This window comes from Columba livia, chromosome 4 (genome assembly GCF_036013475.1).
Source record: "Columba livia isolate bColLiv1 breed racing homer chromosome 4, bColLiv1.pat.W.v2, whole genome shotgun sequence".
NCBI lineage: Eukaryota > Metazoa > Chordata > Aves > Columbiformes > Columbidae > Columba > Columba livia.
In genome coordinates this window covers 73,860,969-73,886,929 of record NC_088605.1, presented here as the reverse complement: position 1 = coordinate 73,886,929, position 25,961 = coordinate 73,860,969, and the positions used below count along the sequence as shown (strand labels likewise).

The 25,961-nt window shown below is 40.5% G+C and overlaps 1 protein-coding gene across 6 annotated transcripts in view; it reads right to left on the bottom strand.

The window, feature by feature from the left end:
- Window positions 1-25,961, bottom strand: part of PPP3CA (protein phosphatase 3 catalytic subunit alpha) — a 164,529-nt gene that overhangs the window by 76,494 nt on the left and 62,074 nt on the right. For all 6 annotated transcript variants that reach the window (XM_065062853.1, XM_065062850.1, XM_065062851.1 and 3 more), the window contains exon 2: window positions 18,792-18,992. In XM_065062853.1, the coding sequence (XP_064918925.1) occupies window positions 18,792-18,992 (201 nt within the window). The remainder of the gene's footprint in view (window positions 1-18,791; window positions 18,993-25,961) is intronic.

Sequence of the window (25,961 nt, the reverse complement as noted above, 5' to 3'; positions counted from 1 at the left end):
AGCTCAGACCAGCTAAACCCGGCCCAGCAGAAACAACTGTTTTCTTCTCCTTCTGGGGACAACTAGGTGAGAAAGAGATCTTCACAGGCAAGATGTTCAGTACTACAGCACTACAGCCACCGCCAGTTGTGTTAGGGACCAGGACAAGTGGTCACTTCCATACCATCCCTTTTCCATTCCATAATGGAAAGCACACATAAAATAAAGAATAGAAAAAGGCACGTTAGATTCCAGAAAGAGTTGCTACTAATGTAGGAACCAAAGGAGCGTTAACACCTAGTTCTCCACGATATTTATTGCTACGTACCATAGTTACCTCATAGAAAAAAAGATTAAACAAAACTCAGTATAACTTTCTCTAACTTCTAGGAACGCTAAAGCAGTAAGGCTGTACAGTACCTTGGCACAACAGTCAACCTAAAGAACACCAACTTCAACCTTACTTGTACATATACTGTTACAAAATTAGGAGGCACCTAAGATGTGCTTGGCAGACAAAAATATTTGGAGCAGAATATTAGCGAGCAAATAAAAGCAGAGCTGGAAGCCCTGCAAAGGTGAGCGGTGGCGCAGAGGAAAGAAGCCACATGTATACAGAGCCCTTAAGCTGTTCCCAAGACCAGAGCCCATCATGTTAAAACTCCCTTCAGCAAACGCCCTGCCTGGTCATGAAATATTAACTACAACGAGAATCCTCACTCAGGATTACCAGCAGCCATCCATTAACCAGGGGGCCGAGCTTTACGTTTCCTTTGAGAACTGCAGCAAACAGCACTTGCTGCCATTCGTATTTCAAAAGCTGTTCCAGGTAAATGAATTAGAAGTTGATCTTTCTTAAGTTGCAAGCAAAGAACACACATGCCCAATTCCAGAGCAAAAGAAAGGGCTTTAATATCTAGTTCCAGAGGAAAAAAGGGATATTTAATACCCCTTCAAATGAGCTATTATATTAGGTACTTGCGTCACATGCACTACACACCAGCACTGCAGCTCTCACCATAGTGTTACTACTAGTGTTACCCACTACAAACTGTATTTCATACTATGGCATATGGGAAACAAAAAAACACCTAAAAGCTTCAAGTGCAACCAGGGGCTGAGGTAGTTTAGCTGCACAACTCATTAGAAAAGTCTGAGATGGAAGCTGTAATAAATCCAAGCTTGTTTGCAAGCAGAAGTATTTTTAATGAACTAAACTTTAAAACTAACACGATCACGCCCAACTCAGAGACAGCTAAAGCACGCTCTATTGTCCTTGATGGAAGAGACAGCATTCTTCTGTATATTAAGATTTTGTTGCCTTTAAAAATAGTTTCATCTTTCTCCAGAATTTATTAAAATCTTGATTAATGTTTTAACATACCTGAGATTAACTAACGCATCTTCACACTTCCTCACACCCAAGGAGTCAATAGAAACAGCTTGTTCTCACACTCAAACTTTTGTGTTTCCTTCATGCAGATGTATATTCAAGAGGTGCTAAGGCAACCCTGTGAGATTCCCTATAAATTAAGCTAATGAAGTTATCTGGATTAGAGATAGAACTAAAGTTTCTTCTTTTTTAAAGTGCAAGTCCTATCACCTCAGTTTATAATGGGCCTTTGCAAAAAAAACCAAAACAACCCCCCAAAAAATCCATACACACAAACCCCCCACATTTTCAAGCAGATTTAAGTAGTTCTCAGGCCCAGTATTCAAGCCGTCTCCAGCCAAACATGGAATAGAAACAGAGGTAAATATTGGGTGCCTGTCCTCAGAAGGCTGGGAACACCAGGTCAACCACTTGGATCAGCACTCCAGGTCTCCACAGCCCACAGGAGGAACACAGCTAAAAGCTTCCCATCAGAACTAAATACAAAATTAAATATACGTTGGCATTCCTCATACCAGGTTAGCTGGCTTCCTTACGGATAGCATGAAGAGGAGAAAACCAAGAGCAAGCAGAAGGTTGTTTATCACCAAAGACAAAAACATCTTTAGAAAGGGTATTTATGATTGAAAAAGCAGCAAATGGACGCTAAGGCATCAGAAATTACTTTTAAACTGATATTCCTTGGAGTTTAACAAAATGAAACTTGCAAGGATAGAATTCAAAACGGAGCACGGGCACCCCTCACCAAGAGATACATCTAGGATATAATCAGCTAGTGTTTAATATAAAAGTAAATGAAAACCAAGCCATAATTTGAGCACCGGCACAAGCGATGTTGCTATTTTTGAAGAAGAATGCCAGCTTATTTATTGTAAACACCTCAGATACCTTAAAATCTATGTGAAACGTATACACCGTCTGATGCTTCACCAGGATACACATACAACATACAAACAAGGCTATAAAACCCAACTCAAAATAAGTCTAAGCTTTGTATCTTGTGTGTCCATACATGCACTGACTTCAGATCTTCTGAAAGGCCCGAAGTGAATAGTTGACCACCCTCAGCCTGGTTCCACCAAGAATTATTTCAATGAAAACAAATAAAACCTTTTCATCTTTTGAGCAAATTTCACACATATAACTGAGGCCTATTTACCCGGCAGAAATCACAGTGAAGAAATTTCTTGATGACAAAAGCATCACAGCTCATCTGACACAGGATGACTCAAATATCAAGTCTAGGATTCCTCTGAAATACTCACGAAAATACAAGCAGATTTTCCATATGGTAGCAACACAAGGACTGTACCAAATCACTTTTCAAGAAATGTTGCAATTCTCCTATAATTTAAATATCATACCATAAGAAAATGAAAGTAGTACATACTTTTGCTATGCATATTAACCATGCCCAGGTAATACATTTGACTTGACTTTACTAGGTACCGGTGTTTACTCTTCCCTGAGCATTCAGTAAGATGCTTTATTTCCTAGAACTGACAGAGTACCTTCAGCATCCCTAATAATAAATATAATTCCAGCCTGAGGCTCCGGAGCAGCCTCAGCTCATCATGCTGCTGTTCCCTTCACTTTGGCTCTTGGTCTCGGTCACCCTTGAGCAAAATGAACCGCTTCGGCATCCTAAACCGGCAAAAAGCCAAGCGTTTACTTGGCTTTTACATTTAATTGTGGCATTTTTGCCAGGTTTAGATGGGGGAACACCTTCCACAGGACTCGTTTTGCTCTCTTCAACTGGCAATACATATAATGGTGCTGTTATAATAATTTAGTGATTGCGTCAGGCTGAAAAGGATACCGGCAGTTACGTGGCCGGCAAACTTACAGTAGTGACAATACAAGAACACGCTATAAATTCCTTTATGTAATGAGCGGGATTTACTATTACAGGCAATTTTACAAAACTGTCTCAGCATTTTAACTTTAAACCCAAAAAAGCAACAGCACATATTAAAAAGAAAATAAAAAATGAAGAGCAATCTCTCCATATATCTCAAAAAGGGAAGCAATTAAGACTTGTGCTTTTTCCAATATCATCAAGGACACTGGAAAACTGTAGAGAAAATAAGAAGATTGCCAGGAATTACAGTATTTTTGTAGATGAAAGGATGGGGAAGAAGTGGGAGGAGTACGAGCCATCTTCCATACTGTGTAGTTAATTTTCCAATTGAATTGTCATAGCAATGCTTTCACTTAAAAGTTTACCACACAACTGCAAACTCTCTGCTTCTTCTATCCAACAATTGGTTGCACTAGAATTCCTTGCTTTTCTGTACCATAAATCAAGATACTAAGTCAACCACGACCTTTGAAATCCCGCACTTGTCAGGCTCTAGATCGCGTGTTGTTTTTTGGGGGACTGAGTTCCCTCTCCTGGGCCAACTACTGAATTTGAACTCAAAGATGTGTTACACAAATGGCCTCAAAAGCATATTTATGCAATCAAATGATAGAACCATAGAATGTCCTGAGTTGGAAGGGACCCACAAGGATCATTGAGTCCAGCTCCTGTCCCTATATAAGACACCCCCACAGTTCACACCATCTATACTTCCAAAAACAAACCCCTGTTTTATTTGTGACACAAAACACATCACGTTGCAGCAAAAACAGTAATAAAAAACCCTATTCCTTCCACCTAACTGCATCTTAATGAAGGGGTTTCTTTTCCTCTGTTCGTTTTACAAGTCCCGTTACTATAGCAATGCAGGAAAGGACACATCTGATGGATCAAAACAGAAAGGTGTTGGCCAGAAAGTGCCACGTATTACTTCTTCCTCAAGTAGCCTTAGAAGATAAAGGGTTTTTTTAAAAAATAATATATAAAAGTATGAGACTTTACCTTTCAGTTGAGGTGTCAAAGCACATCACACGATTTAACTAAAGAAATCTCTGGAACCTATATTGTTGTGAGGAGGCTTCCCCCTCTGTTACTCAACCTCTAGTAGAAACTTCCCATTGAAGCATAACTAAGAAATCCAAAGAATCAGCTTTTGAATTCCTGTTTGTTAGGATTTCTAAACTATTCTCCTTTCTAATATTTACCTTTACATCAGGCTGTGTCTAAATGACATAGATATCATGTGAGCAATCTCTTCTGGTTGAAAATGTAATTTATTTTAATTGGAACTGAAAACTTGTTTGAGGGGTGGCAGGAGGAAACTGTTCCTATTTCCTGCTATAGTTCTTTCAGCATCTAATTACACCCATAAAGAGGAACAATGGGGAGGCTGTGTGTTATTCAGTTTAATGGGGTTAATTACACGATTCCCTGTATGCATGCAAATACACCAGAGCCTCACAACTGATACAGCACCCACACAAAACATTTATCATCTGTAGCAATTGTGCTTTGAGATCACATACAGTATATACCCTCTAAATACTTATTTACTGGAAAAGTTTTCTAGTTCACAATAAAAAGTTAAAAGCACAGCAGAACAGACATCAAATAGAACATTCTAACCATTAGCATCTGTATTCTCGACAACATAAATTCATTTATTGCAACAAGAAACATACCCTTCTAACTGAAATATCTTTTTCCCACGCGTTTTCTACAGACAGATACTTCGGGACATCCTTTCTTATACCCCCCCATCCCAGAATACCAACAGGAGTTGAACCAAACACTTCACTTCCAAAAGCCTGAAGAGATCTGGGCTACCTCAGAACGGCAAAAGGGCACCAGGTGGATTTTATCGCAAGTCACATTCTGTGCCTGGGTACTCCTGAGGACATAAAAAACCCCATATGTTAATTATTTTCTGTCGATGGAGCCAAGGTTTCAGTTGGGACAATGACACATCAGGTGGATCGTCTCTGTTATGGCTCTTTCTTCGAAGTCTTGCATGAGCAATGCTTTGTGAGCCCACAGGCACGCAGGGAGGGGAGGTGGTCAAGGAGGGTGCGGATGAAGCAGCTAAAGACACTCAAACCAGACGCTGAGCACCACGTTGTCCCCCGTACACCTCACTGAGCTCAACGGGGAATAATCAGCAGTCATAGAATCATTTCAGTTGGAAGAGACCCTCAGGATCATCAAGTCCAACCATAACCCAACCAAACTCCAGCACTAAACCATGTCCCTAAGAACCTCATCTAAATAACTTTTAAACCCCTGCAGGGATGGTGACTCCACCACTGCCCTGGGCAGCCTGTTCCAATGCCTGACAACCCTTTCCATGAAGAATTTTCTCTTAATATCCAATCTAAACCTCTCCTGGCGCAACTTGAGGCCATTTCCTCTTGTCCCATCACTTGCTACTTGGGAGAAGAGCCCAACGTGCACTGCTGAGTAATAGTGATGATAGCTGAGATGTCAACACTGGAAACACATGTGAAAGGACTTGGGCTTGAGAGAAGACAGATAATTCAGCACTCAGAAAAAAAACAAACAACCAACTCTTCTAATGTCAGATTTTTCAAGAATAAAGTCACCAAGGGGCAAAAAACAAAAGGGGTAAAGGAACTGCATATGGTCCTCCTTCTATGAAGAGCCAAAGAAGTGTTTCAGAGGCTTAGTGTGAAACAGGCTGAGCTCAGATGAGTCACTGGGGTTCCTGGAGCACAACAGACAATGTGGATAATTGATAAAATAAGGGCAGACGTTAAGAGGGATAGTCTTGATGCTTGCAGAATAGGATGGCTTTTGTGGGGAGTGAACCTCCCTCCCTGACTACAGCTGGAACAGTAGGATGTCTGTTCAGAAACATCACGTTAAGAGGGAAGAAGGAATGTGTGCAAGTTGGAAGAAAAAGGATGGATTCGTTGATAAAATAAGTGGCACAATTAAGCCCTGATCTATATGTGAATCTGGCCCTGCTTTGAACAAGGGTCAGGACCACGAGACTTCCAAAGGTACCAGCCAACCTAAATTACTCTGTGATTTTAAGGGAAGGGCTTAATGTAGGAAGAACTTACCAAAAATAACATTATCTTCATCACTGAATGAAATCCTATGCTGAAGGAAAAAAAATAAGAAAAAAACCAAGCTTTATTTTGGAGAATAAGTCACTGGTGCCTTGGGGAAGTGTGTGATGAAATAAGAGGAAAAAAAACCCTTACAAATGCAAGAGAAGATAGATGTCTTTTGGCAGACTAATGCTTTGATTTTGTTTAAACTAGCTTAAGTGAGTAATTCAGCTTCAATAGCATAGTGAATAACTGCTGTTGCTACAAAGTTTTAACCTTTACCCAGTCAATTAATGTTAGACCTTAAAAGCTCTTCTCAAAGAAAGAGGCTTTACAGAAGAACTAGGGAAGATAATGCGCATATTCCTGATATTCTTGTAGATTAAAAAAAAAAAATACAGCCCTTGAGGTTTTAGAACACACACAGAAGGAGGTTTGATCAACTAATGTAAAATCACAGTATTTTGCTTATGCCAGTGAAAACTTGCACCGCCATAAATACCTGTACCAACCAAAGGTGGCAGATCTTCATCATTTCAATCCAACACAAACCTAGTTTATTTTCCACTGCTTACCCAAGTATGGTAACCTGATTTTTTTCCCAAATGTTTATTTAGAAAAATAAAAATCAGACCTCAAAATAAAAGGCTGACTTGTGGTATTTGCTTATGCTTGTCTTCTTTATCATGCTTGTAGGAGTCTTCTGGCCTGTGTCCATAGCTGGAAACCTTTGTGTTCAGGCCTTACCAGAATGGCCATTCTTTATTCTTTATCATTAAAGAACATATGGCCTTGATGGCAGGTACGCCGTGAAGCAGCCGGACATACCAAATCCATACCAGCAGATGGCATCTTCAACCAGTTACATTTTGAACTGCTCATGCCTTTAGGAGATCTTGCATTTGATGCCGTCTTCGTATTCTGAAGCCTCAGGCCTCTATACTGCAAGAAGCAGAGGCATTTTTTAACACCTAGAATGGCTCTCAATGATCTGAAATTCATTCCATGTTGCTAAAATCATCAGCTTACCGAGGATACGTTTGTTCCCTCAACAAGGATTCATGGAGCCATAGGAGTATTCTGCACCATGCTTGGCCTCCTTTCCCCACATGTCTCCTTAAGGCTTCTTCTCTAAACTACAATGAAGTTTAGGTGCAATGCCATCGGATTTCCAAAAAGCGACTACTGAATTACACAGGATTTAACTACATCGGATGCTAGCCCTCTGTATTAAGAGGTGGTCATAAATAACCTCTCTATGTTTTTGGAAATTACGTTTTTCCCACTATAATAAGCAAGTTATCTCCAGAAGAAGATACCTTAATCAAAACCTACAAATCAAAAACCTCCAAATCCCAACTAATTCTAGAAACATCAGTAGACTACAAAGCTGTTTGTAATCTGCTGCTACCAGTAACTAAAATAACACGTATAACATGCAATCCACCCTCAAATCCTTAACAATGATGGCTTTGTTGTACCTAAAACAGCAACATAGTCTCACCTCAACGCTGGCTTACCACGCTAATCTCATTTCAACCGAAATTCGGGTGAAATAGCTATCACCTGTCATATCCTCTAATAATTCAGTTTAGTCACATAAATTTCTTATTTGTTCAGAATCTAAAGATGAGTTTCTCCTCAAAGGAGTTTTAACCCCTTCAACTGGAGTTTTTGAGATTGTTTGGGGAAAAACCATACCCTAGGTTTGAGTATGTAGGCTGATCTCAAACAGCTCTTAGGTCAACTTCTCTTTACTTTTAATTGTGTATCTGCACTGAGGCTTTTTCCCTCTTAAGTCTGAGAAGAGCCCAAGGAAATGAAGCGGAACAAAGCAGCAACATTAGCTTTTGGAATTTACTGTTCTAGACAACTCCAACTATTGCCCATGACAGAAAGCAAGCCAAGCAGAAAGAAAATGGAGGTGCTCTTGCACTGTCACCTCATCAAAAGCTGAAGTCACAGGACTCATTTCTGTGGCCACCAGGTTAATAAATAATAAATCTAACACAGTTCACTCAACTTTATCTCCTTGATTATTCAGAAAAAAATATATGTTTTTAGTCTGGCTGGATAAACTCCCACAGTGAACTCTCATAAGCAGTTCATTTTTATTTCTGAGTTCAACCTATTTTGATCAAAGAAATCCCTTTGTTTTGTTTTCCACTCCGGCAGAATTTCTTGTAGAGGTAGATTTGGAGGAAGAAGGAGTAAGAATGACTGTCAAAATTTAACATGGCAACTTTCAGAAGTGACACCTGAGAGCAATGATGCTCATACACCTATGGAGTCAGAAGGATTCTCCGCAAGCCTTCCCATGTGCTGAGCACCTAAAGATAGGTTTTGATTCCTAGCCACAGGCTCTTAAATTGGAGCTTAACCCATTGCCTTTGTGTCCTTGAGTTGCTTGCTTTAAAGACAACGATGTAGCTGGATCCAAAACAACCTCAACTTAAACCAAGCAATCCACAAGGCTCAACACAACTGCTGAGCTCACAGGATTATTTACGCAATAAAGGAATGAGAAAATGGCTCAGGACTTCGATTCCTCTTGAAAACTTAATTCTTGTTGAATCTCCATCAGAGGATGAGGAGCAAGATCCTCCTCACTTACCGAGAATATTTCCTCAGGAAGTAACCAGCATCCCAGGTGGTATCAATACATGAATTTCAACTAGACTTAGATGCTCTAATCCAAGAGAAGAGAGAAGCAGAAGCCAACACAGTCATTCTGGAGACAGCACCAAGGAACCATTTGAAACTCGCTGTTTAATGATTTGATCCCCTAAAAAAAGGCACATAATGACCCCTGGGTCAGCAGAAAATGTTCTGGCTTGACACACCACCAGCACAAACCACCACAGACCCCACCAGCACAAACACCTGTGACACTTCCCAAGACTTCCCAAAATCAACTGCAGATTGAAAACATGCTCCTGTTCAGCACAATTGATCTTCCTAATTAGCATATTTATTTAGAGAGTATGGATTTTATAAAGGCAATGTAAAAATAAGAGATTTTTTAAAAAAAATTAATTAAAATGTGTTGAACTATAGCAGATTTTCTTTCATTTTAAAAAGGCAAAATCTTCACAGAGTATATTATATGCATTTGGAAATTATTTTATAAATGTTTTATCTAGCTAAACTGCAGAAAACCAAGTAGAGAAAGTTGTCTGTGTCAGCTCCGGTAGTATTTTTTTAGAATAATTGAAATACTAAAGAAAAACGCATCTAAAGGCAGGAAGAAGTAGCAAAATTACCCACCCCAGAATAACATCCTTTTATAAGCATCATTTCCAACTAACATGTGCTGAGTTATGCGCTTCTTAAGTGATGGTAAGTAATGTTTATAATATCTCCTAAGAACAAACCCGCTGTTATCCCCAGGTTTTGGTGTGAGGTTAAGACACCCGGCTGCAAATCACAGATGAAGGCAAGAGGTGGCTGGTTTGAGCTCCAGAAGCACAATCGGACTTTAAACAACAGGGACGCGCATCTGCACAACGATTCCCAACTGAGATGGATACAGTGGTACCTCCAAGTGGCAATGATAATGTGACACAAAGGGAAATATACTGGATTTTCCCTCTGTCTCCTCCATCCCAAAATGGGGAGGAAGGAGCGTGGGTGGCCGCGATTTGACAGCAATCCCACCGCCTTCCCACACCCTTTGCCAACACAAACTACGACCTGAGTTAAATTAACCTGAGGAATAACTCAAAAGGAGGAATAACTCAAAGCTAAGAGAACACGAAAGGCAAGAACAAAGGATCTCTTTCTTTCTAATGAGGATTACACAGTGCAAACATCACAGTTATTTTCAAAAAGAGAAGCCAAGCGTCAAAGACTCGGGACTACCCAGTTCCAGCTTAAGTTGTGCCACTGCCTACATAATTGCAAAGCAAATAAAAAACCAGACGTGCAAGTTTCAGAAAAATCTTAGGGAAGCTCCAATAAACACCACTGCTAGGATGTACTGTGTCTTCCTGGCGTAGCCCTGGAAGGAACGCTAACATGCTGTACTGTGCCGGCAGTATTTACATAATGAAGAAGCACTGATGTGTTAAATAAAAGCTGGTATGAACAAAGTCCTAAACACACAGGGAGTTTGCAAGCAGTTGTTCTCATATTTTTCTCTCTCTCTTTTTTTTTTTTTTTTTTTAAAGAATGCAATTTCTGTGATGACTTGAAGCCCAATACATACTTGATCCTCCATTCCACAGCATCAGATTAAGCTTCATATCACGGAATCCCAGAATGTCAGGGATCGGAAGGGCCCCGGAAAGCTCATCCAGTGCAATCCCCCCATGGAGCAGGAACACCCAGATGAGGTTACACAGGAAGGTGTCCAGGCAGGTTGGAATGTCTGCAGAGAAGGAGACTCCACAACCCCCCTGGGCAGCCTGTTCCAGGCTCTGGCACCCTCACTGGGAAGAAGTTTCTTCTCAAATTTAAGTGGAACCTCCTGTGTTCCAGTTTGCACCCATTACCCCTTGTCCTATCACTGTCTGTCACTGAGAAGAGCCTGGCTCCATCCTCCTGACACTCACCCTTTATATATTCATAAACATTAATGAGGTCACCCCTCAGTCTCCTCTTCTCCAAGCTCAAGAGCCCCAGCTCCCTCTAGCTTGGAGAACAAGGGCATCTCAGACTCCACAGTTTCACTTTGGCTTATTTGACTTATTTTTGCACCAAAGTATGTTAACTATAGATGGATTATTTATGAGAACAAGCGAAGCAGTTGTAAAGAATATGGTCTGTAGTATCCACTGTCTTGGCAATAATGACAGATTTAAGCAGCTGCTACTAGAAAACATCAGCTCTGCCAAAATGTCAGATGGTAACGTCTGAGGCAGCTCAATTAAGCATCAACAAGACGCAATCACTTTGTTCTAGTAGGGATGCGGGCAGGCATATTTCAATCCATATCTGGAAGCAACAGAAGCATTTAGGAAAGGAACAGATCAAAACCAAAAAAATTGAATACATACAGCTTTACCTATTCACCTTCTTTCAGAAGTCTCAGTTTTTAAGCCACAAATGATTTGATGTATTATGAGTTCTCAATAAAGCATGCAAAATAGCTGGAGCAGCGTCAGTTTTAATCAGCAATCCAATTAAAGGATCCAATCAAGTTCACTTTTGCTGTTCAACAGTATGTTTATATCATAAATGAATTTCAACAGGAGTTGAACATGCAGGTTCTGTGTATTTTAATAACATATTCAAAAGGGAAATATTTGTTGCACAGAAAACTGCTCATGTGTACATTGATAAAGGAGTATTTCTAACACATTTTTTAAAACTATGGGAATATTTCCTCAAAGTCTAATCCATTTATAAAGTCAGAGAACACATCTGCCTTACACAGGTATGCAAAAAAATTGGACTGTCATTTGTTTTCAAGGGGATGCAAGAGTAGCTGGTGCTGTTACACGTTCCCTTTCCTCCTCTTCCACGGTTTCAACCTGTTCTGTTGCAATGTCATATTATTTAGGCAAATAAGATCACAAATTTATATTTAAGAAAGAAACAACTCAAAGTTTATTTCAAACTACCATTTACCTCACTGCAGCCCAAGTTAATTTTCCTGGGATGAAGGAAAAATAACTGCAGGAAATGCATTCAAAGAGCAAGAACAATTTGCTGCAATGTGTCCGGTTCCCAGGTGTTAGTGGTCCACATGCCAGTATAACGCAGAAACACAAATGATGTAGGAACATTCGGGACTCATGAATTTTAATGCTAGAATGAACAAAATACCAGCATGTTTTCAGAATGACTAACAACAGAGTTAAAGCAGCTAAAGAAGTTACTCACAAATGAAAGATTTCTCGTCTAAGCTTGGCTGAGATAGAGGAAACAAGTGTCATCCTGTGACCAGCGCCCTGTTCGGAGGGCACATCCCATCACTTACTGACTCTCAGTACCACAAACAATATTAAAGATGCTTTTTAAAGATAACTTTAATGAATGCATTAGGGCAAAGAAGGAAAATAATAATCCTTCCATTTAACACTTAGTCTCAGAAGCTGCAGGCATCTAGACTTGAAACCAGCATTAAAGCTTGTAGACCTGGGAGCTGGACAACACCAGCCACTCAGGATCAAGTTTTACAATTTGATCATGTAAATGCTTTTTCCACAACACGTAAGTAAATATTTTAGTTATGAAATTCAATAATTTCCTCAACAGCAATCATGGTACATTAGGTTTAGAGTATAAATTAAACTACTTAAGTGTGAAATGGAGAAGTTTTAACTAAAATTGGTTTTACTGAAAGGTTAATTTCAGATAAAGTTTGATGCTATGCTAATACGGATAGATCTTACAGTACTTGCAGGCTCCTAATAAGCAATTTTATTTTCCATTCTATCTTAAACTGCTTTAAAGGTAATAATCAGAAAGAACTGTTCCAGTGTCACTGTCCAGTCGCATCAGATAATTTACAGATGTGCTAGAGTTCAATCCAATTTTAAGCATTACTGCATTTTTACTACAATGTGGCATAAGCACTTTTATTAGTTCGCCTTGGCATTGATCACTTTAGCCAGAAATTCTTGATGTCTGCAAAGTTTTAACTTGCACAGCACTAACAACCTACTAAGATTATTTTATGCTACCAAATGAGAGAAACTGTGCAAAGGAAAAATGTATGTGGAACATGAGGGTACATTCAGGCCCAGAAGACCCTGCCATCCCATGGACTAATGTACCCAGGGAATATATAGAAGCCTCAAAGATCGTAAATGCAAATGCTGGCAGGAGAGGGGTTTCTCTATATAGTTTTTCTGGACCTATAATGCACCAAAAGGTTGCCAGAAGTCACCAGAGTTACCACAATCATCCCCGCACAGGCTGTCCCCAGATGTCTACAACCTTCCCCTCCCACTAATTTAGAGTTCAAATTGCAAGAACTCTCAGCGTGCTCAACACAGACACTGCAAGCAATTCAGGTATTTCAGCTGTATTTCCATACCACCGCGACATTCAGCCAAGCCAAGGGAATCTTCCACCCAAGCGGGTTAGTAGTAGTTAGTAGATGCCCAGGTTAGTAGTTACAAACCTATTGGAAATGCACACGCGCCCCACCTGACATTATGCGATGCAAAGGGAATAGCAAGGAAGGTTTTGCAAGTAACAGTGGTTTCCTTGCATCTATGACATGCTTAAACGTGGGAGATGCAGAAACTAGGACTAGCAGAGGAAAACAATGTGGTCAAGACCTACAGAGACTGAGACACTTTCCTTTGTTTTATAAAAGTTTCTACATCAAAACAATAAGCTTTTATTCTGTCTGGTGCTCACCTACCTTCATATACCAAGCTGCACACACTTGGCATTTGAATATAGGATAGCACAGAGTTGGGGCTTTCACATGCTCCACTGAGGAGGTTTAGAACAAGAGTATATGCTTTTTTTAACCTATTTTCCATTATTTCTAAATGAGGTGCTGCCCCCTGTGTCTGCACATGGCCTGGGTATTGTCACCACACCAGAAACTGTTGTCATTGCCACTGCTGGCGGGGGCACCTGTGCAAACAGAATTGAGAACACCCGTATGCAGGCAGCTGCCTGGGCATTGTTCATGTGCTACATATAAGTACTATATGCGAAAAAGCACAGATTTCCAAAGATGCATATTACTTAGGTCTTTGTGCTCTTAGTTTACCAGAGGAAGCTCTTGTTGACAAGAGACTAACCAAAAGTAGTGCACACTGGGAACACAAGATGAGAGCTGTCATATGTTACAAGAAGAAACATGGCACATTAATTACTTTTAAAACAGGGGGAAAAAAAAGACTACTTACCTTAAACACACAACTCTTACCAGCTTATTCACCTGTGCAGTCATATGTGCAAGAGATAACATGCTCTTTTCATGCATTATCTGTCAATCTAACAATATCCTCAAGAAACATAACCCAAAAGGCAAAAGTGAAGAGACACAATGATAGATATTAGACAAACACACCACTTATAGTTCTAGTCTACACTGTAATTAAGCAAAGACACACAATGATAGATAAACACACCACTTACAGTTCTAGTCTACACTGCAGTTAACTATGTCATTTAAGGAGGTATAAATTAAAATCACAGAAGAGTTAAGGTGGGAAGGTCATCTAGTGCCACCTGCTCTGCTCAAGACAGGGCTAACTTCAAACTAGATCTAGCTGCAAAGCTGGAACTGGCTGTTGTCATCAGCTGCTTTGCTACTGAAATCAAATTCTGCAACATGACCTATGAGTCCTTGTATTTTAATCCCAGGCCCTCCTGTATCTGGTAATTTTTGCAGATGTTGGAAAACAACAGTTTATGGTGTTCCAAAAGTGCGGGTTTGGTTGCTTTGAAAAAAACAGTGAACTGGGGCCCATTTATGTCAATAAATCATACACGCAGTTGTTAAAGTGAACACCATAAATGTTGGCAAAAAAATAACTCCATATTTACGTTATGACAGAACTAAGGTTTCACATACTACCTCTCTTGCATATGCATTATGCTACAAATTCCTTTATTATATAGTCACTTTCTGGACAGAATGAACCGTATTCATGCAGTCAGCAACTTTCCAGTTGTGTTCACGTCACTTGTGTGAAATATGCTTTAACTACAGAACTTCTACAAACCTTACTCTAAAGACAGTATGTTCAGCTTGCTCACGTACTCCCAGCACCCCTCACTACACCAACACCTCATCACTTCAAAAGACGTGTGAGTTACCGTCTTCAAATCACAGGTGAGCTAAAGGGTCCATTTTACAGACAAGGGGCCAAGCAAGTCAACATTGCCATCAAAGGCTTATTTTATAGGTGATTCTGTCATATACAGATGTATACATGTATACTCACGCACGCAGTTAATAGTGTTCAGTACTTAACAGCAGCAGATTTTAGATCTGGAAGTGAGGGCCCATAAAAACAAGCAGGTAATTAGTCATCATGCAAAGAGTAATGTACGCTGCTTGCCCAGAACCACTCTGTATAGTAATGAACCTATAAAATAAGGCCACGTAAAGTAACCCAGGCCTTTCAAAATGTGGCTTTCCCAACTGTTCTTTGGAGCATAACTTCAGTAAATATTGCCATCAGGAAGGTTCAGAGAGATACTTCCTTAGCCTTCCAGAAAAAAAACCCCCACACAATTAAAAATGAGCCAATTTCTCCATGTGTTTTTATCCTGTTATGAACATAAAACAGGACTGGAAATTCTAAGGCTGCCATAGAGACATATTTCCTCTAAACACCGAGCAGCTGTAGTCTAGTGGTAGATTGACCTCATTAAACCCCTAAGCTTAAGCTGAAGACCACGTGCCTCCAAAGTGAGAGGGTACAGACTAAGAATTCAGGCACAATCCACCCAGGAAGGTGGCAGCATCCTTGTCCCCTCACTCTGCCCATTCCCTGCTGGGTGAAGGTTGGTACGATCATGAGCCTCTTGGCCATTGCCTTATCTCCCAAGCTCTTCTCCTCAATCACATATTCTTGTCTTCGAGTCAAGCAGCCAGACACAACATCCTCCTCATCTGTTGAGCAGCCCCATCACCTCTTTTCATCCCTACTTTCAGCCTTCAAGTTTTTTTGACCCAGTTCTCTCCATCCTTCCCAACTGACATTCATGAGTCAAGACAAAGTTGCCTCAACGCTTCCCAGATGGAAGAGGAGTCCCGATAGCAGAGGATTTGGAGTCTCTTCTTAGTTCTGTCTCTCCTCAGACTAATATCCAGTGAACAGCAGCACCATGCAGGAATAGTTCACCTTGGTTGTAAGCCAGAACTATAGCAAACTATGCGTACACGTACGTATGTATGTAGCAAATGATGATAATTTCAGCGAAGGTCACAAATGACTTCACCAGCAACATTTCAAAAGGCTTATAACTTCGCCAGATTTGGAAACAGAATGTATTAACTCAAGAAGACAATCACATTGGTGCTCCCAGCTGACCACAGACACAAAGTTTTTAACATCAATGCAAAATAACGGATTGTGCATTCCACATTAATACTGTTTGCATGCCTCCCCACATTGTACAAATCATCTTCTCCCACGAATCCAGGTCTTATACGTACTCACTCTATTTCACATGACTTTGCTTATAAACAGCTCTATTTTTTTTTTTCCTGAGGACAATTATCTCACCCCTTAAAATAAACCAAAGAGAAATTTCAAACTGAGGGATAAGGTTTTAAGAAAAAACACTTTTCATGTTCTTTAACATTTATCAAGTGTATCACTGCACTAATCCACAGCCCTTTTCAACCCTTACACTTTTCTCTCCCTCTTCTTTTAGCTGATCGACATCTCATTAACCAGCTACAAGGACACATCTCTAAAAGATGAAGGCATCTCCCACAAAGAATGCCATATTAATGATTTCCGATTGTCACTCTTCAACAAGACTGCTCGCCATTTCTGAAATCTAAAACTGATTTTCTTCTCCACTCTACCCATAGTTTTGTGGTTTTATCTTCCATATGTTTGAAAACAAGCTTCCCTCTACTCCACAGTTACTTCTTGGTTGCCTGTACACTTTGAACTTCCACCACATCGTCAATTGATGTTCTCTTTATCCACTCACCTGCTGCCACTCTACTCGTACAAAGAAAACTGGCAGGCCCACAACAGCTTTCCCAACCTCCCCCTCATCGTTTTCTTCCTTCTTTTGATGATTGCTTTCACAACTCCGGCTTTCATGTTTGTTCATAGGGAACATTAGCACTTCTCAGCTACCCCGCTAACAAGCATCAGGAGCCCAGCTTTCCTACGCCAGCTTAAAAGAGAGGAGCTCCCGGCCACCCTGACGAATGCTGCGCTATCGCAATCACCGCGTGAGAAACATTTCAAAGGCAGGAACAAAGCGAGATGTGGGCTGAGCTGAAAAAAGAATCAAAGACTTAAATTATACCAGTGTTCTACAATGGAGTAACCTTCAGGAGATTAATCTCCAAAATATAATTCAGAACAATTCCACTACCTTCAAAAGCACTTAGGAAATTATTTTTAAAGAGAAAAATTAAAAAGAGGGAGAGAGAGAACATTGAACATGGACTTATGGAAATCAGCTGGGACACAACACACCAGACCTGTCCTCCTACAGTCTACATCTCTTAATGGATTTTAGAAAAAGTCTTAAAAGAAATAAATCCACAAAATGTAGAATTTCTGCATGTCTGGCACGCAGTTATGGACAATGCTATTGCATCTCTACGACCTCTTTCATTTATCCAGAAGTCAAAGAAAATGTCTGTAGAACTTCATTCTCAGTCTGCTTGGGGGATCCTTTAACTCATCCTATTTCCTTTAATCATGCATAAGCTACAACGTGATTGACATCTTTTCCATCAGAATTGCCCGACAGCATGGTAAGATAATTATTACATAAAAGATGACACACTTCACCTCTCCAAGTCAAGCTACAAGCTCCTATTTGAATGTCGTTGCTCAAATTACAAGCTTTAGTAACTTGTGCATCATTCCGGTCCAGAGAAAGTTGCCTGAAAATGAAGGTTTTGCTACTTCTAAGTAGTTTTGATGAACGCTGGCAGTGCTGATAATAGGGACTGGTTAACGCTGCTTCTGCAGCACATGAACCTGCTTCTTTTCCTTTTGTCAGGGCTCTCCAGAAACAAAAGTGACAAAAGGACCTGCCTTCTTAAACCGTGTTTTATAGCTTGGTTTCATAGTTTAAGCTGGCTGGAATTAGTTATTTTCTGCCCCACAGCTAACTTTCTGTGCCACAGATCCATTTCTTGCCAAAAATGCATTCATATCCGATAACAACAACAAAACAGGGGTGGAGGCACATTAGAGCAAGCAAATGCATTCATACGTTCAGAATGCAGTCGGAGGTAGGAGACAATTAGAGAAGGAAATTCAAAGTAAAAGGCATTTCCTGAGGATTAATGAGTGGGTGGTAGTGTTTGATAGTCAAGGGCAGGATGAGTTCTGCAACCAGCACAATTCATTAATCCCCCAGGCAACACAAACCAGGGTTCTTCTGATTTGATTTTTCTTCCCTTTTTGCTGCACTCATTATTTTCCTTAGCATTTAATTAAGATTTCCATTCACCCCGACACCATTGTAACTTCAGAGACCAACGCTGCCCGTACATCTGGACGGTGCTACTATGGTAAACGACATCTATAAAATTATGTAATTAATATTTGGTGCAAAAGGCCAGATGACTTATCAAATTTAAGGAAGGTCTTCTAATCTTCTCCTAAAGACGAAAAGCGTTCTCTGCCTCAGAAACAGAAAGCGCTTAGTAGATGTGATCCTTTCCTCTAATTCACAAGCTGCTTGATGGTCTCCATTATCCCAGTGGTAGCAGAAAGAGAATCGAGTATTGGACAGAAGAAATTATTTCTGAGCTACCTTTCAGCTCCTTAGGAAGCCACATACACTACTGCATTACTTATCACGTGCCAAACCAGCAACCACCCCCTCCCCACCACGGTAACTCCATACTGACCTGTGACTGGTGCATCTATGTCCAGCAAATTCTTTTCCTGGCGGAGAATTGAAGCTCCCTCTGTTATTATTCTCAAAGCAACGCTCTCTTCCAGTCTTCCTTCTTTCATAAGGTGCGCCTTTAAGATATCCACACGGGGTTTCCCATCATTATCGAACACTTCCTTAGCTGTGAGCCGGTGACTTGGAGGAAACGGGACAGCTGAGCGGGGAAAAAAACACAATAAATATCTGATCAGTTTTACAGTAAAGTCTCTGTTACTGATAATGATGCATTTCAAAAGACATCTCTGCTGCAAAACAGCATTAGCATGAGTTTTCAACTGCCTCTTAATTTGTGGTTTCAGTCGTACACAGATTAAAGATACCATTAATGTGCACGTATTCTGCAGGCTACACTATTCATGCATGCAAGAACAACTAATTCGTGCTTATAAAAATTGAGAGGAGGATTTAGGCCATATTAACAGGTACCCCAAAAGGCATGGGAATACCGGAGAAAAAAGGAATGGAGCTTAAATTGCTCTAGTAGCACTACAGGACATTGATATAATGCTGGAAATAAATGGATAAATAGGTGGTATGAGGAGGGGAAGGATGGGGCCGCATGGCTGGGGACACTTGTGTCCCCTGCAGAGTGTCCTGCTGGGAGCTCTGCCACATGGGGAGCCATGGAACCCTAACGATACATCTGATACCCTGATCAATACATCTGTTGGCTCCAATTTTCCTCACAGTTCACGATCTGCATGCTTTGGAAACAGCCCACAAATGGCAAACATCATTTAAAGTCCAAGGCAACAGCTCTTTGCTTGCACTACCAGAAGTAACAGAGCTGATAGTTATTTTCCACAGATCGCGGGGTTTTGGGCTCAGTGTTTTTTTGGTTTTGCAGTCCACTCACTGATATATTCTGCTGGGAACTAGTGAATGTGGGTCTTTGCAATACAACGAAGCCCAAGTGCTCTCAGCCTTAAATGCGGGATGAAAAGGGGATGAGGTGACAGTTTACAACATCCCTGATGCCACCAGAATTCTCCTCAAGCAATAACACCTACAGCCAACCATGAAGTTAAAATAGAGCCCTCAGCTCTGGAAAGCCCTGCTGTAGATCTGTGACAATCTTCTCGATCAACAAGAACTCCTAGACTGCTTTAAATTAGTTGGTTTCAAACGGTACTTCTATGGTAAGAGGCTGTTAAAGACCAAAACCTCATCTTGCTCTTCACAGCTACTGTGGTTAAGCATACACTACAATGCTCACAAAAATGAGGAGGGTATGTGCTTTGTGAACCTGCCAGATACACCCATAGAAGGTCCTAATTCCTCAAAAGCAAGACAGCTACGTACTCGAGCTATGAACGATTCATAAAACACAGAAAAGAATAATCATTGTGAGAAAAAGGGAGGTGAGTGACAACTCAGCGGTTCTCCAAAGGGAAAAACAACAACCACCACCACAAAAACACACAACAAACCAAAAATAAGCCCAGAAAACAACACAAAAAACCCACAAGCCCAAAGGCCAGCTAGTCCTAATGATCCTGTATTGAGAAGTAAATCTGTGACTTGTCTCCAATCAGTCTGGCTGGAGAAGCATGTATGATTAGCTACTATTACATTGAGGTAACTACCACATACGCATGTATACTGGAAGGAGTTTTTTACATTTATAAAGATAAAGCAAAACAGACAAGCAAGCAAACAAAAACTACCAAATGATACCCACTGGTTCAGAGAAAAACATGGCACACTGCAGCACTGCAAGAGCTCTGCGGGCAGATTTCTAACTAACATGTACCAGCGGCTAATTAAAGAAAAAAGATACTGTTCCAATAGCAGATGATTAATTAGCAAAAACACGAGTGACTGAATAAGGCACAAATTGCATCTACCATGATGAGGATGTTAATTTTGTATGTACACACATGGAGCTTCCACAGAAGAACAGCGTCAGAAATGGTCACGTTCACGTGGAAGGCAGTTAAACGTCATTCTTTACTGGTGTCGCCCACAAACGCCTGGATCAGACAGTATCTTTTTATAAAGACAACAAGCATTTAATTTCCATTGCTTTATATATAGCAACGTTACCATCTGAATACACAGGTATCCATCAGCTTCTCCATACCCACTTTCTTTTCCTGATAATAAAACAGAGACCACGACAAAAAGCGAAGAAACAAAGTTTTTAACCCTTTGCCCTCCCGAGATCTGAAAACACAAGAAAATACTTTTCAAGCGCTTACTATTGATTATTTTTCTCTTGTGCTTTCAGGTCTCTTGAGCGTGTTCCTGCAAATGGAGAAAGAGATCAACTTGCTATTTTACTGTTCTTGCAGGCTCCTGCAAAACCCATCTCACCCATAACGCGGCGACTGCAAAGGTCACACACATCGTTACGGTTCCTCTCAAATATTAAGCAGCCTCTCTAGAACAAATAAATAAACCATAAAGAGCTGTGCTTAATTAGAGCGGCCCGTGTGCACACACATAAATAAAATACAGGCATGTGGCAAAGCAAGCGTTATATTGTTTATATATTATTCATTTCAAAATGAAGCAGTACAGTAAATTAATACTCTCGGAGGAGGCTGCCCATAAGAAACACTGGCTTTCATCAGTATTCAAGTTATCTTCCTCTGCAATGCTTGTTGTGTGATTTCATTAACTTACATGGTATGTCTGCATGTAACTATGTTTACAGCACACCATACTTTTATGAAAAATAAATGCTTTCCCCTCCATTTGCAGGGAAAACACACCACTAACTCTCATCACCTCAATACCCCAATGCATTGTATTTGTCTGATGGCACTTAGCATTTCTGCATTTTGAGAACATTCACACTCTAGCAGTAGCTAGAGCATAAGTTATTAAATGGGTCGGTGTTTACACATGCAAAAAAAAGTCACTCCACAGATGTGTATATTTGCATCTACTATTCACAATATTCAGATTGAGGATACATAATATTTTCACCATCTCAGAAAGTCCAACAGAACTGAATTTTCAAAAGGCAGGAACACTTTTAATAGCCAAGACTTTTTGCAGGCTGGCTTTGAAAAACTACCCCCAATCTACAACGTGGTTCAACACATAGTATATTCTTGGGCATTCCTGCTGAACAATAACAACACCCATAATGAAGTATTTACTACATCACCAGAGCTCTACATTTCCAGAAGGGCAAGTTATTTGGAAGACAAAGTTTATTTTCAATCTAATTATTTGAACCATAGCATTCGTAATGCGCAGGTTTCTTTTGTCCACTTGAATTTTAGACAGGAAAATGTCTCTACCTGGTTAAAAAACAAAATCCAACTGATTTTATGACAGCACAAGACTCAAATCAAAATTCTTTCTCAATGGAACTAAAAGCAGAAATCACGTTCGGATATTTTTTTTAACAAAATCTATCAGTTTTCATGTCACATTAGGTGTCATTAGAGTAGGCACGCATGATGTAAAGCCTGCCTGGAAGCTGCTCCTGACTCTGAAACATCACTGAAAACAGCTACCCCTTTTTTAAAGATCAGGCTTTCACCTGCCATTTTAAGACAGGATGTATTGAGGACTGTTTTTCACTAAATCTGCTCACCAGATGGTGAAAGTGTCAGAAATTAAAATCTGGAAAATAAATCTACAATACAAAATAATAAGAAACTATGAGGATTCCTACAGAAATTCAGCATTATTTTTTTTCCCCATGGCCAAGAAGCTCTTGCGGTGCCATCACAAGTGCTCACAGCTGTACTTGTTTAAAGACTTATTTAAATCAATGTCACTCAAGAACCAGGTATGTTGCTTCATAGAAAGCTGAGGCTAAGACAGTCAATACTACATAAAGAACCATCAAAAAAGAAGGTGCTGTTGCATGAAGTCACCTTAGAGCAACAGCACCTGTAAACCCAATGGGGAGCAGACAAGGGGGTCATTCCTCAACAAGGCCCACATGTACCCAGTTTACAGAGAAAACAAAGGAAGTAGTTCTTTTGGCAATATCTCAGCTGTCCCGAGTTGGGAGGGACCCACAGGGATCATCGAGTCCAACTCCTGTCCCTGCACTGACAACCCCACAGGTCACACCGTGTGTCTGAGGACGTTGTCCAGTCTCTTCATGAACACTGTCAGGTTGGGGCTGTGACACCTCCCTGGGGAGCCTGTTCAGTGTCCAGCACCTCTGGGGGAAGAACCTTTTCCTCATGTCCAACCTAAACCTCCCCGGCACATCTTCTGCCATTCCCTGGGTTCTGTCATTGATCACCAGAGAGAAGAGGCCAGCACCTGTCCCTCCTCCTCAGTATTTGCCCAAGATCACTGACCCCTCTCCATGTAACATGTTGGGGAGAAGCATCTTTCTTGAAGAACAACCACAACAGATAAGCTTAATTGCTGTTGAAGCCACAGCCGTTGAACAATTCTAGTCCTTGGTACCATCACCAGAAGGTACGACAGGCTGGCAAGGAAACTGCTTCACGCAAGATGGAGATGAGCCTTGTTAGGACAATTTCATGATGTATGAAGGCTTGAAATTAAAAGAGAAAATAACAAAAGATGCTTTATCAAACATCCCAGCTCTGATGACTATTTTTAATATCTTCTAACATTTCAATTATAACTGGAGGACACAATAACAAATACAGAATTGCCTCAGAGAAGCTCACCTAACTTTGGACAGAAGCTACGCTAGGAAGGTGTTTCTAAAGAGAACGGCTATGTCAACCGCGCACTGTTCCCAGAATAAACCACATAACGTCCCTAACATGTTGCCAAGTTGTTTCCAGATGCTAAGGCACTCCGTGTGGCCTTCTAATCAATACGCTTCACACCTTCACCCCTCAGATGTCCTACGCCAACCCATTCGAGCACACTGCAAGCAGTCCTCATGTGGCATAACTCTGTGATACCTAAGCGGGGCAAACTCTTTACACAGAACACTTTTGCCGGATTTAAGCCTTGATTTTTTAAAGGAAGGAATAAATCTCCCTGTCAGAGCACCTTGTTACTTCACAGGAGAAGGTGCATCTGACTGGTTGCAAATCCGGGACCACACATCGCGCCAGGGCCCGTTTTGTTACCTCTCAACAATGCGGATATATTTTTGACAAGATGCTCCTGTCTCAACTACCTCAACCATTTCAACAAGTATACATGGACCTTTTTGCAAACAGTTGAGTGGCAGAGCAGAGAGGAAGGGCACTGAAAGCCACCGGTAACTTGGAACCACAGAACAGGCCCGAAATCCTGTCATTTCCGTCAAATTACCCGGCTGAGGGGTGTAGCGGGTTGGCCATGGCTGGACACCAGGTGCCCCCAACAAGCTGCTCTGTCATCACCATCCTCAACTGGACCAGACAGAGAAAATACAACAAAAGGATCAATATAAGAACAGTGAGATTACTCAGGAATTACTGCCACGGACAAAACAGACTCAACATCTTAAGTCACCACACAAACACACAAAAATTCATTTGAAAAACAACAAAAAAAGCATCCATCAATACAGGATTTAATATTCTTTATATTAATGTACAGGAAACCTTAAAAACCCTGAAGAAAAATTTACATAAAGGAGTTCTTCAAAAGGATTAGAGCAGTAACACATGATTCCTACTCTGGCTCAAATGAAGAGGAATAGAACACACAAAGGCCTGGATAAGCACACAGGATTCCCTTGGTGGCTTGATTGCCATCTGGTGTGACACGTACCCATTTCAACTGCTCTGAACACTTCTATAATAAATTAGAGCATTGATATCAGTAACACACAAATTCAGACTGCTGTAAGTAGCCAAATCTAACCTTCAATCATCATCAAACAAACAGCAATAAAAATGTTTTTCAGTTTCTTATAAACATCTGAACAAAATAGTGACAGAAGAACATTTACATGCAACAGACACATCAGAGAGCATACCCCGAGAGCCTAGGAAGAGATACAGCTTGGAAAGAGTTTTAAACTTTAAAAGAGTTGTCTGAAAGAAAATCCTCGTAATTCCAAGAAACAGGTCTGTTTGAAATGTAAGATTGTAGAGTATGTGCTTATTTACTAACAGCATTCCCAGAGCATCTCTTGGCCGACTACTGGAACAAGCAAACAAATCCTACCAGTCTTATAGAGCACAAAGCAATACGCACCCCTACAAAATACTACAGAAATATACCCTTTGCTCGTGTTTGAGATCACACACAAGTACCTTTGACATTTATTATCCCCTCCTATCCACAGTTCACGGATAAAAAACCCTACAAAATAAAAAGGAAAAATGCAGTTTTACAGGAAACTTTCCCAGTTAGGACCAACACGGTTAAACTGGAAAATGTGATCGGAGCTTCCTGGCCTCATCAGCAAAGTTTGTTTTTCTACTTTGTGTGTTACACCCAAGTTTTTCCATAGGCCTCCAACTGCATACTGTTGAGTTTTGTTTTTATTAGCTTTTGGAACAGAGAACAATAATTATCCAGAGTTTAAATTCCTTCATAGGAACAACTCATTTGGAGAAAACAAAGTCGGGGGGGAAAAAACCCTGTAACAATGGAAAATACCAAAGGTCTTCCAAGACTTAGATAAGAAATCAGACACGCTCCTCCATCCCCCAAAATACTTGAGTGATGGATAATAGTGAAGTCTTACCATAGACAAGAAATTGTTCCTAACTGGAAGCAATTAGAAAGTGATCACATGTGAAATTATTTCAGTCTATCGGGAAAAAATAATTGATTCTAGGACCTGAAGAACCTTCAGGTGTCAATACACATTATGGCATCATCATCTTCTTTCTGGCTCGACCTACTTCAGCCAGTTGACACTACCAAATTTCAGCCTCTTATCTGGCAAAGTACAAAAGGTAGATGTACAAAACACACAAAAAGTGCCTACAAAGGGCACTGCAGACAATTCTTCACCTAGAAACTCAAGTTTGAGCTGAGACCTTATTTCTTTCAAGCATAATGGGGTACTGGGACCAAGTTTGGTCCGAAGTCAGCTTAGCTTGAAGGTCTAACTCAAAGTCTCCAGTGGGATGTGAAATGGCAGAAAAGCAAATATCCTTTCCAAAGCTGCTCCATCAGGGAAAGGTTTAAATACATTGAATATTTAGCTTCTGAAAGTTGACCACTGTCTGGCACTAGTCACACGAATTTGTTAAAACCAGTCCTAGAAGGAGAG